This window comes from Trachypithecus francoisi, unplaced genomic scaffold, assembly GCF_009764315.1.
Source record: "Trachypithecus francoisi isolate TF-2019V2 unplaced genomic scaffold, Tfra_2.0 Lachesis_group8, whole genome shotgun sequence".
Lineage (NCBI taxonomy): Eukaryota > Metazoa > Chordata > Mammalia > Primates > Cercopithecidae > Trachypithecus > Trachypithecus francoisi.
This window is the reverse complement of record NW_022681473.1, coordinates 36,558,864-36,572,359: the sequence shown is the minus strand read 5'-3', so window position 1 is coordinate 36,572,359 and position 13,496 is coordinate 36,558,864. Positions and strand designations below refer to the sequence as shown.

The following is a 13,496-nucleotide window of genomic DNA, read 5'->3' as shown; positions in this document are numbered from 1 at the left end:
CCTTCAAAAAATCAATGAATCCAGGAGATGGTGTTTTGAAAAGATCAACAAAATTGATAGACCCCTAGCAAGACTAATAAAGAAGACAGAGAGAAGAATCAAATAGATGCAACAAAAAATGATAAAGGGGATATCACCACCGATCCCACAGAAATACAAACTACCATCAGAGAATACTATAAACACCTCTATGCAAAAGTACTAGAAAACCTAGAAGAAATAGATGAATTCCTGGACACATACACTCTCCCAAGACTAAACCAGGAAGAAGTTAAGTCCCCGAATAGACCAATAACAGGCTCTGAAATTGAGGCAATAATTAATAGACTACCAACCAAAAAAAGTCCAGGACCGGACGGATTCACACCTGAATTCTACTGGAGGTACAAGGAGAAGCTGGTATCATTCCTTCTGAAACTATTCCAATCAATAGAAAAAGAGGGAATCCTCCCTAACTCATTCTATGAGGCCAACATCATCGTAATACCAAAGCCTGGCAGAGACACAACAACAAAAAAAGAGAATTTTAGACCAATATCCCTGATGAACATTGATGCAAAAATCCTCCATAAAATACTGGGAAACCAAATCCAGTAGCACATCAAAAAGCTTATCCACCATGATCAAGTGGCCTTTATCCCTGGGATGCAAGGCTGGTTCAACATATGCAAATCAATAAATGTAATCCAGCATATAAACAGAACCAAAGACAAAAACCACATGATTATCTCAATAGATTCAGAGAAGGCCATTGACAAAATTCAACATCCCTTCATGCTAAAAACTCAATAAATTTGGTATTGATGGGACATATCTCAAAATAATAAGAATTGTTTATGACAAACCCATAGCCAATATCATACTAAATGGGCAAAAACTGGAAGCATTCCCTTTGAAAACTGGCACAAGACAGGGATGCCCTCTCTCACCACTCCTATTCAACATAGTGTTGGAAGTTCTGGCCAGGGCAATCAGGGATGAGAAAGAAATAAACGGTATTTGATTAGGAAAAGAGGAAGTCAAATTGTCCCTGTTTGCAGATGACATGATTGTATATTTAGAAAACCCCATTGTCTCAGCCCCAAATCTCCTAAAACTAATGAGCAACTTCAGCAAAGTCTCAGGATACAAAATCACTGTGCAAAAATCACAAGCATTCTTATGCACCAATAACAGACAAATAGAGATACAACTTATGAGTGAACTCCCATTCACAATTGCTTCAAAGAGAGTAAAATACCTAGGAATCCAACTTACAAGGGATGTGAAGGACCTCTTCAAGGAGAACTAGAAACCACTGCTCAACGAAATAAAAGAAGAAACAAAGAAATGGAAGAACATTCCATGCTTATGAATAGGAAGAATCAATATTGTGAAAATGGTCATATTGCCCAAGATAATTTATAGGTTCAATGCCATCCCCATCAAGCTACCAATTACTTTCTTCACAGAATTAAAAAAAAAAAACTACTTTAAAGTTCATATGGAACCAAAAAAGAGCCCACATTGCCAAGACAATCCTAAGCCAAAAGAACAAAGCTGGAGGCATCACACTACCTGACTGCAAACTATACTACAAGGCTGCGGTAACAAAAACAGCATGGTACTGCTTCCAAAGCAGAGATATAGACCAATGGAACAGAACAGAGCCCTCAGAAATAATACCATACATCTACAACCATCTGATCTTTGACAAACCTGACAAAAACAACAAATGGGGAAAGGATTCCCTATTTAATAAATGGTACTGGGAAAACTGGCTAGCCATATCTAGAAAGCTGAAACTGGATCACTTCCTTACACCTTATACAAAAATTAATTCAAGATGGATTAAAGACTGAAATATTAGACCTAAACCCATGAAAACCCTGGAAGAAAACCTAGGCAATACTATTCAGGACATAGGCATGGGCAAGGACTTCATGTCTAAAACATCCAAAGCAATGGCAACAAAAGCCAAAATTGACAAATAGGATCTAATTAAACTAAAGAGCTTCTGCACAGCAAAAGAAACTCCCATTAGAGTGGAACAGGCAACCTACAGAATGGGAGAAAAGTTTTGCAATCTACTCATCTTACAAAAGGCTAATATCCAGAACCTACAAAGAACTCAAACATAATCATCTGACAAAAGGCTAATATCCGGAACCTACAAAGAACTCAAACAACTTTAGGAGAAAAAAAAAAAAAAAAACCTTCAAAAAGTGGGCAAAGGATATGAACAGACACTTCTCAAAAGAAGACTTTTATGCAACCAACAGACACATGTTCAACCACTGTGGAAGACAGTGTGGCGATTCCTCAAGGATCTAGAACTAGAAATACCATTTGACCCAGTCATCCCATTGCTGGATATATACCCAAAGGATTATAAATCATGCTGCTATAAAGACACATGCACACGTATGTTTATTGTGGCACTGTTCACAATAGCAAAGACTTGGAACCAACCCAAATGTCCGTCAATGATAGACTGGATTAAGAAAATGTGGCACATATACACCATGGAATACTCTGCAGCCATAAAAAATGATGAGTTCATGTCCTTTGTAGGGACATGGATGCTACTGACAACCATAATTCTCAGCAAACTATCGCAAGAAGAGAAAACTAAACACCGCATGTTCTTGCTCAGATGTGAATTGAACAATGAGAACACTCGAACATAGGATGGGGAACATCACACACCGGGGCCTCTCATGGGGTGGGGAGAGTGGGGAGGGGTAGAATTAGGAGATATACCTAATGTAAATGACGAGTTAATGGGTGCAGCACACCAAGATGGCACATGTATACATATGTAACAAACCTGCACATTGTGCACATGTACCCTAGAACTTAAAGTGTAATAAATAAATAAATAAATAAGTAAAATATGTGGTGGTAATGAGAATGTGCTTTGTTTCCCTTCTATTGCAGACAGCATAATGGACCAACATTACCTGCTACTGCACTTTGAAGTCCAGTCTTATGTTGCCACTGAGGCCTATCAAGGAGTAGTTCCCACCAATGATAAAGTGAGGTAGGAATAGTAAGGCAGCCTGATTCTTGGGAGAGAAGGGGACTACTCTGTCATTTACTTTGGTTGAAGGATTCATGAATGGTTTTGCTGAACATACGACCCAACCATCTTTACGTCTCATCTTCACTTGGGGTCAGACTTACATTACAATCTCATGACTCTTCCAGCCCTCTCCAGCTCCTACCATATATTCTTTCATGCATGCATTTCTCTTAATAAACTGCTTCTGTATTCAATCCTGACGGGGCATCTGCTTCTCAGACATGGACTAACCCATCAACTCTAATGTCTTTTCCAACTCCTCCAGGATTAATCACTCAATTTCTGTGTACTCATTTTACTGTGCAAAATACAGAGGAAAGTGATCCTTCATAATTTGGCCCCAGCCCATCTCCCTGGCTGCAGCTACCATCTTTCTATGCTTTCTAGGCACCCAACTCACTATAGTACCCAGAATTCCACACCTTTGAAAATGCTGTCTCCTGTGCCTAGAATGACTTCCTCTCTAAGTTATATGACAACTGCTTCATTTTATATATCTAAGTTATCTCCTTTAGTAAGCCTTTCCTAACATCTCTAAGCAGAATTTAGACAGTGTTCTCTTCTTGAACTGATACTTTAGCATTTTTGAAGATCGGCCAGTTGTGTTTCAACATATCCTTCAATTTGAGTTTGTCAGTGGTTTCTCATGATTAGACCCAGGTTATGAGGTTTTGGTCAGACTGTCACACTTGCTATTTTATTTTCATTACCATCCTATCAGATTGCACATGATATGTGTCCCATTACTGATGATGTTTGTTTCGATCACTTGATTAAGATTATGTCCTCCAGGTTTCTCTACTTCTTGTTCCCTTTGTAATTAACAAATATTTTGAATGGAGATACTTTGAGACTATGTAAAACTCTCTTTCTTTACCTCATTTTGACCTACTAGTTTTAGTATCTGTTGAAGTTTTTTGCTTGGGTTAATTATTATTATGTTTATTGCCAAATGGTGAATTTTTAAAACAATATTTCTTCCACATCTTATTGGAAACTTTCTGCTGTGAGGAAGAGCTTACTCTTCTACCCATTTATTTAATTTCTTCTTCTTATTTTAAGACAGGGTCTCACCCTGTCACTCAGGCTGGAGTGCAGTGGTGCAATCATGGCTTACTGCAGCCTCAGCCTCCTGGGCTCAAGCCTCCTGGGCTCAAGCTCACCTCAGCCTCCCAAGTAGCAGGGAATACAGGTGCATGCCGCCATGCTTGGCTAGTTACTTTATTTTTTGTAGATTCCGGAGTCTCATTATGTTGCCCAGGCTAGTCTTGAACTTCTGGACTCAAGTTACATTCCCTCCTCAGCCTCCAAAAGTTCTGGAATTACAGGCATGAGCCACCACTGCACCTGGTCTATCCATTTATGTATGTATGTATGTATATATGTATTTGTTTCTTTATATCAATGGGGTACTAGATTATTCAATGGGTTATAATTTGTTCTTTTAGCATTATTTTAATGTTTCATTTGTACTTTGGTCACTGGGAGCCAGTTCCTTCAAGCTTGCTTCTGTGTTCCTTTAATATGTCTGCATTCTTTGAGTATTTCCTTTCTATTATGAAAGGTGTTCCAGGCTCATCACATTCTCAGCCTCAGCCTTGGATTCAGTCATTTCTTCAAGGAATCTTTGTTCATTTCAGTATTTCAAACGAAGATATGAGCATTAGGTGATCATTACTACTGGAGTACCATTACTCTTAGGCTTTTTCTGCAGATAGCTAGGAACCACACACATTTGTATTTATATTTATCTCTATATACATCTACAACTAAAACTAATAGCTCACTCTGGTACCTTCAGTTTTAATCTAGTATTGGTTGGGTTTATTATTGCTTTATCTTTTCCTTAATTGTAACTCCCTTTCCAATAGTGAAAAATCTTGTTCTCATTATTCGCAATATATTTATTATCTGCTCAATCTCCTTGGGTGTGGCCAATCTTCTGATAGTGCTGGGCCACCACACTCCTGGCAAGTGGACTTGCCCTGTGTTCAGATTAGCCTCCTCTGCACAGGTCTGCCTTCCTTATCTGAGCAGCCTACCTTTTCTGGCCTCACATAGGGCTATTTGACAATGGAAGGCAGGATACTAGTATATTGCCTAAATAAAGGAAAGGGAAGAAGAAGATATAGAGCTACTAACATGTCTTTATTCTTTTTTACTTGCTTACTAATTTAGGTTTAGAGCCTTCTATAAGGAGTAGTATATAGAATTTAATAACACTATTCGCTTTAGTTGTGAGTATGTTTAGTTACTTGATCTGTTTATTTATCTTAAATATATTTTAATTGCAGAAAAAATTAAATTATTTAATCAGCCCAGTTCTTAAGCATGTAATTCAGTGAGTTTTAACAAGTATATTTTCCATATTGAGATTTAGAACATTTTCATCTCCCCAGAAATTCCTGGTCAATCTCCATCTTTTGTGGGCAACTACTGTTCTGATTTGTATCAGAATCGCTTTTGCTTCCTTTGTAAATATTTTTAGAAAAAAAAGTTAATAAAATAATTAAATAAAATTACAAATGGTAACAATGATGTAAGGAGTATAGAATTGCACAGAAGGTATTGCATAAATGATGAGAGTTGGGCACAATGACTTGTTTTATGGATGTCTTACAGAGTTTTTCTCTTTCCCTTAAAAATATTTCTGTTGCTAAAGTGGAGATAGCCACCCATATTAGACATGCTATTAGATAAAAGCTCTGGCCTTTCCTCTCTACTCTTTCCGTATATACTTTTCTTTTAAGCACTATTTATATACCTTCTATAGGCTATGTGCTCTAGGGCCTGTAGACAAATAAGAAACAGTTCCTGTATCCAAAAGAGAGATGACCACCATAATCTGATCCATGGGAATATTTACAAATCTGGGCCACAAATCCTTGTTGCTTCCTTATGGATGATGGCCAAAATTCACAAATCCATTGATTTGCAAGAGGATAATTTTAGAGGAATTTGAAGGAAATGAGAAAAAGGAAGAGCAAAGAGGGTAGAATTCTTATTTCACAATTTGAATGTGGTTTTTAAATAAACAAAAATAGTTTTATTACAAAATAGCATCTGACATTAACAAAACAAAAAGGCCACCCATACTCTACAATTTGAGCACATTAACTACTGAATCAATGCAAGTAAACTAAAACAATTGTTCCTCTAATGGAAAAATCAAGTTATAAACAAAATTACTTTGGGTTGAGGACTTTTGGATAAAAGCTTGGTCTTTCTAAATCTTAATACACTCCTTTTTCTCTGCTTGTTTTTGACTTCTTGTCTTTTTATGGGCAAGCACCTGACCCCAAATAGGGAATTCATTTTGTACTGCAGTTGGCACATTGTGAAAAGGGATAAATATAATTCAAAAATTGATGCTATCAATAGGTATTCACTGACTGAGCACTATAAGGCAAAAATCTCTGTCCCCAAGAGCTTCTGCTGTATTGGGGCAAATAAATTACATGTAAACATTTGAATTTTGTGAAGCAGAAATGACAAACTCCCACATAGACATTCTTTGCCTTAACTATTAAAATATATTTATGCTATGTCACTGGTTACCAAGCAACTTTTCAGAGCAAGGATCTCTCACTCTCCCATATCGTACCCGGATTTGAGAAGTTTATCCATTGGGAAAGTAGAATGAGCTCCATTAATTTCTCCCTAGAGAGTAGGGCAATAGCAGCAGGGTCTACTTTACTTGTAAACTAAATGGAATTTGAGATAGACTGCTTAAAGCTATGAATTTTTAAAAATTTATTTATTTATTTTTTTAAGACGGAATCTTGCTCCATTGTCAGCCTGGAGTGAACTGGCTCAATCTCAGCTCACTACAGCCTTCACTTCCCAGGTTCAAGCTATTCTCCTGCCTCAGCCTCCTGAGTAGCTGGGACTATAGGCATGCGCCACCATGCCCGGCTAATTTTTGTGTTTTTAGTAGATACGGAATTTTACCATGTTGCCCAGGCTGGTCTCAAACTCCTGAGCTCAGGCAATCCAATCCGCCCACCTCAGTCTCTCAAAGTGCTAGGATTATAGGCGTGAGCCACTGCACCTGGCCTAAAACTATGAATTTAGAAACAATTATTTATCAACAGAATCAAGGAGCATAAACTTCTGGAATCTTCTTTTTAGCTCCCTGCCCCACATCTCTATACCAATATCTGCTTCACTGGGAAGTCAATGAGTTAATTCATGTGAGAAAGTGTTTTATAAACCTTGCCATACTATCCAAGTGAAAGGTTGTACACAACTCCATGAGTCTGAACAGCTTGCTGCCCATGCCCTAGTATGATACATGTGTCCTTGCATTTGAGTATAAATTAAGTGTAAACTTAAGGCAATTTAAGCATGACAAGAACAACATTCACCAGTCATACGTAATGATGAAATAAGTTGTGGCAGGAAATTTACAACTGAGCAAAATCATAGGCAGTATTGACAGGTCTTAAAGAAAGAAAGCTCATGGCTAGGAAGGCTTTAAAGCCAAAGCTTGCAAGTTTAAGTTTTGCAGCTTGACTGTTTAAGTTTTATAAACTTAGCTAGGAGGTTCACTTTGCCTGAAACCATGAAGCAAATCATTTACCCATTCTGCCTTAATTTCCCCCAATAAGGTATCATAGTTACAAAGGTGAAAACAGGCACTGTAGAAAAAAAATTGTGAGGCAAATGTATATAGTATAGGTATTGTGATTCTGGGTAATGTAACTTATTATTCTGTTTACCTTAAATCTACTTACTTTCTTTGCAGGTTGCACTGGAGAATCTAAACTCTTTTGGAGATGTCCCAAGGCTTAACCTGCACCTCTTCACACCATAGGCAAGAAAGTTCTGTCTGACGTTTCTGCTGGGAAGAGGGTATGTTTAGGCAAAAATGAGTGACCCATGAAATCAGCCACCAATATGGCTGTGTCACTTTGGTGCTCCCACAACAACTTGAAGCATTTTTCATATTAAACTTAATAGCCGACCTGTCTACCCCCTAGTCTGTGAGATCCTTCAGGGAAAGACTTTCCCTCATGTTTTACTCACCTCTATCACTCTAACAACTAGGGCAGGAGAGTAGGGGAGCCACTCAGTAAATATTTGTGAACCTGAATATGAATAGAGGGCACTCAAGGAACAGCAAAGGCTTAGAAGTATCATAAACTTCATGTATTCAGGATGGAAAGAACAAAATTTAGTGCAGACATCTTTACATATTGAGTCAAATGTGAAACATTTTTCTACCACAAAATATTATATACATTCTTCTTCCTCTTCCCATCCCGAAGTTTCACCTTATTCCTGCTGCTTGCCCTGTCTTTGAACTCTTCTATCTCAGAATCTGATTTCTCCCAGTACTTCAGCCCTTCCTTTCCCTCACAGTCTTCATCCTACCACCAAGGGTCATGGATGTATTGAGGTCAAGATGAGGTGAAGCTCATTGAGGGAGGAAAGATAATTGGGCATCCAGGCAACAGCAAAAACTGACAGCTCAATGGTTCAATGTTTACAATAAAATATCCTAGAATCAAAATGGTCACATCAAAATATGTATTCATAGAACAATGGCCTAGTTTATAATATCAGTTGCATGATATGGAAAAGCAGGAGAAAAGGTTAAAGTGTTAAGAGACAGTCGGATATGAGTCTAGAAATTTTGTCAGGCATCAGTAGGAAAACAGGCTTTTGAGCAGTAAAATTAGAACATCACTATGAAAGCAGGATTTAAGTGTCATACAGCCATATTCAGCCTAACTTAGAAAAGGAAAGCCCAAATTCTGGGGCTCCAGTTAAAAGATTACTGCAGCTTTCAGAGTGAGGTAATGTGAGGCCTAAAGGAGAAGAGCCCCAGAAGTATGAATGGGGGTGATGACCATCTGCGCTTGGCAGATAGCAAAAGGCTCAAAAAGTTGACCGTTTTTGATCATAAATGCCTGGAAGAATATCTTACCTATTGACAAGGAGCCATTTTGAAGGGAAGAATGTTGTTTTACTTTGAGAATATTAAGTTTGAAGTGATAAGAGATATCCAAGTGGAAATATACAGGAGGGCAGGAGTGCATCAAAATTTTGAAGGGTGTGCCACCAGACCTTGATTAATGTGGAAAATTTACTTAGCTCTAACAGAGGCTCATATGATTATGTCTGAGGAAGTATCAAAATAAGAGTGCCTACCATGTGATAGACAGCAGGTAGCCACTGAATTAGGGAAAGATGAGGTAAGAGGTATATAATCTTTGTGTAAAAATGGGGGGCTTAACTGGGATGCAAGAGATCTTTTCCTCATAAGTATGTAAGTTTAATAAGATGTCAAGCGAGACTTTTTCTATCTTGCAATTGCAATTGCAATTAAAGACAATGACTGAGAAGAACCCCATATTCTAAGAGAGAAGCTGGACGTATCTCAAGACTTTCCAAAAGGCAGCAAAGAAATGAGACTATGGAATGTACCATTGGCACAGGAGCTGAGAGGGAAATAGAGAGAGTAGGTTAACAGAGCATCTATGGGGCTAGGAAACGTTCCAGCAGAACTCTGAAGGACCCACAAAAGCACTCCCATAGAGCACAAAATATCCGCAGAGCACACCAGTACCGGATAACAATAGCACTCTCCATGGATGAAACCTTTCTCCCCTTTGCCTCTTCATCTTTTCCCTGTCCCAACCTAGTGTTACCAAGAGTATCGTACTGGGGGAGAGAAGAATAGTATGTTGGAACAGTGGAAAAGTGGGCTTTGCCAATTTTTTAACTGCTAATCTATAGAATTTTTGGGTCATGCCACACTAAGAGAGGAACCTAACATTGTGTGAGAGATTGGATGTCATTTTAGATTTATTTTTAATATCTGAAATGATTCTATTCTGTTATTATTCAGATATGGCCAAAAGAGCTTATTGAATTGGTCTGAGAGGACAGAAAATAGAGATCTGGCAGAATGGCTTGAGGGCAGCAGTGGATGAAAAAAAACCTGACTTTATTGTATCCTACTTAGTTCAGCTCAGTCAACAACAGAAGCAAGAAAGGTCAGGGCAGTGAATATTTCTACTCACATAGTGACATAAAGCTTAAGGGAAATTGGTGAGTGGTGTAATAATTGGGTAAATTTATGTTTTCAATTTACAAAACTTATTTTAAATCCAGTATTGAACTTTTAATCCCTTCGTGTATGTTTTAAATTATGTCAAAATATGTTGCCAACAAAAATGTGTAGAGAATCGCTGTGGAAGGGAGTAGGAGACATGGAACTAGAAATGGGTGGGATACTGAGGCTGAGCAGATTTTTAAAATCATCAGTACAGAGGTGAGTGAGAGGACCTTTCCCTTAACAAAGAAATAATGAGAGAGCAGGTGAAGAGAGCATCTCTGGGAGTAGGAAAGGTCCCTACAGGAGAACTCTGAAGGACCCACAAAAGCACTCCCACAGGGCACAAAGTGTCCACATGTTCCTGGGTCACCCCTAAAGTACTTGCCTGCTACTACACAAAGACAAGGCTCAATGGCACCTTCTCCCTTTATCCCAACTTGTGTTAACTGTTTTCAGCTACTACCTTTAGGTAGAAGTTAATCATATAACCTTATCCCTAGGTCACTGTTCTAAAGGTGTCTCTTTTGAAAAACTGCAAAAATTAATACATTTCAATAAATGTTGAGGTTTTTCTAGGCCCACTCAATCCAAGAGCCTGGGGGAAAAATTTTATTTAAAGTGTGTCAGTTTGGAAATTTTTGTAGGTTACTAGTAGTTCCGCAAAGGCCAGGTCTTCTAGGTCTTTGGAGAAAATTCACCATTACATTAAATTCCCCACACCTCTGTTTTTTCATTGAAAGAAAAGATATATTAATACAATTGGCTCTGTGTATCTATGAGTTCCATAACCATGTATTTAACCAAACACAGATTGAAAATATTTGGGAAATAAACAATAAAATATACAAATTAAACAATACAGTATAACAAACATTTACATAGCCTTTGCATTGTACTAGGCATTATAAGTAATCTAGAGATTTAAAGTATAGAGGAAGATCTGCATAACTTATATGCAGTACTACATTATTTAATATAAGGGACTTTAGCATTGTTGGATTTTGGTATTTGCTGGGGGAGGGGGTAGTAGTACTAGAACCAGTCCCCCAGGGATACCAAGGGACAACTGTACTTAACAAGTTTGTGGAAGTATTGAATAAAATAATGTGTATCATTGCTACAGGGCTTCAGATGATTTGGAGTCCCCATACCTTTCCAACTTTATCTTATACCATCTTTTTCCTTTGCTCATTATCCTCCTGGAACTTTAGCTGTCTTCTCTTACTCAAACGTACAAAGCTATTTTCCACCTCAGGGCTGTTGCATGTGTTGTCTCTGCATGTAATTTTTTGTTCCTAACCACTAGGCTGCTAGGGAACATATAATTTTATGACTTCAGCTCTTTGCACCCTCTTGTCTCTCAGCTCAAATGTTACCCTCTCAAAGAGGTCTTCCCTGGCCTTCTACCTAAAGTTGCCTTTGCTGGATATTTGATATCTCATAACCTTGCTTATATCTCTCCTAGCATTGTTTTACAATCTAATTGTTTTGTCCATTTATGTATTTGCTCCATTTATGTATTTTTTTATGTATTATGTATTTGCTCCATTATGTAATTATTTTGTCCATTTATGTATTTTTGGTCTCCCCCCACTGGATTTCAAGATCTTTGAGATAAAAACTTTGTTGATCTTGTTTACCTACTGCTCAAGGTAGCTAGCACAGTGCCTGGCATGCAGTAGACACTCAATATTTGTCAAATGAGTGGCATGAGTCTTCTCTGTATGCAAGTATATGGGACGGTTAGATTGAACATTTCAAAATAGTCAACAAATTAAGAAATATGGGAGAAAAATTGTTCAAGAGTATTTATATGGAGGCGCAAAGTGGAGGCAAAAGAAAACTCTCTGCAGGAAAGGTTTCAAAGGCCAGAATTTGTTTAGAAAGAAAGCCAAGCCAGCCGTTCTAATTGGGGCAGTCAATAGCCTGGCATTCTCTGACCCCAAAGGTGACTCTATCAAGGCAGTGGCATGAATTCTCATTTGGCAAAACATTTTCAGACCAGATGAACCATGCCAAACCAGGGGCCTAGAAACAAAACACCATTTGAATTATGTCATTTCATAGGACAAGCTGAAATTATTTCACAGGTTAATACCATCATTTCTTGGTATTTGGAGCTAAAACATCTTCAAGTCATAATTTTTCATTTTCAAATTAATCAGAGACCCATATGGCATCCTGACGAACCAGGATGTGCTCCTGGGAAGAAGAGGCATTATCTGACTTGGCCCTGGCTGACACAGGCCCAGGTGTGCTGGCCTCAGGACTCATTTCTCGAGGAGACTGGGCACAGTTAGCCACACACTTGGGCCTGACTCCGTAGGCATATCCAGAACCTCACAGTTGCCATTAACATCCTGGCTTAGTACACACAGAACAGTTCTTTGCATTTTATTTCCTGCTCTTGGTAGGCAGAACCTTTGCTTTTTACTTTGGAAGGGGTGTGTCACTTATAAGGCTGAGAGAGTAGACTGGAAGGACGATATACTTTCGGTTTACAAACAGTTCTTTGGCTTTACCACATATGAATTCCAGAGTCTTGACAAAATCACTTAATCTTACTGAGTATCAGTTTTCTCCTCAATAAATGGAGAAGATATTACCAAATAGAATACTTCGAAGATCCAATGAGATAGTACATGTGAATGTGCTTGACACATAAATATTTCCTTCTCCTCTCCCTTTCTTCTTTCTTTCCACCTAGTTTTCACATAAAAGAAAGTTCCTTTCTGATTACCAGGAGACAGCATTGGGTAGTGGTCAGAAACTTTGGCTCTCAAGCCAAGTAGACTTTGGTTTATATCCCAAAGTTTTCTGTCCTAGCTTACACACTTGAACAAGCCATTTAAACTCTTTGAACCTTCATTGTTTTCTCGGTCAGATAACCACAGTGATAATCCTACTTTATAAGCGTATTCTAAGAATCTCATGATTTGAGGTGCCTGACTCATGGTAAGTGCTCAATAAATATCAGTCATCTCAGTCCCCATCCTGTACCTTCACTGACTACCCAAAGACATGGAGGGAGACTTTAATGAAGGCAAACTACAAAATAGGAGTAAGTGGCTTTGATTTTCTGATCTAGTGCACAGAAATCTTCATTTCTTTAGGCATTGCGTTGGATTTAGTATACAGTTTCTCCAAGGCCCTGATCTTTTTTTTTTTTTTTTTTTTTTTTTATTATACTTTAAGTTCTAGGGTACATGTGCATGACGTTTATATCATGTATAACTCCACAATGCAATCCCTCCCTCCTCCCCCCTCCCCATGATAGGCCCCAGTGTGTGATGTTCCCCTTCCCGAGTCCAAGTGATCTCATTGTTCAGTTCCCACCTATGAGTGAGAACATGCGGTGTTTGGTTT

The 13,496-nt window shown here is 38.3% G+C and overlaps 1 protein-coding gene across 3 annotated transcripts in view; it reads left to right on the top strand.

Moving 5' to 3' along the window:
- METTL15 (methyltransferase like 15) overlaps positions 1 to 13,496 on the top strand; it is a 474,150-nt gene that overhangs the window by 261,993 nt on the left and 198,661 nt on the right. Inside the window, exons 7-8 of one of the 3 annotated variants that reach the window (XM_033208106.1) lie at positions 2,920 to 3,022; positions 7,812 to 8,034. The exons of 1 other annotated variant lie outside the window; for it this stretch is intronic. In XM_033208106.1, the coding sequence (XP_033063997.1) occupies positions 2,920 to 3,022; positions 7,812 to 7,830 (122 nt within the window). In that variant the 3' untranslated portion in view covers positions 7,831 to 8,034. Of the gene's footprint in view, positions 1 to 2,919; positions 3,023 to 7,811; positions 8,035 to 13,496 lie in introns of those variants that run through there. One more of the 3 variants, XM_033208107.1, reaches the window with a different exon arrangement.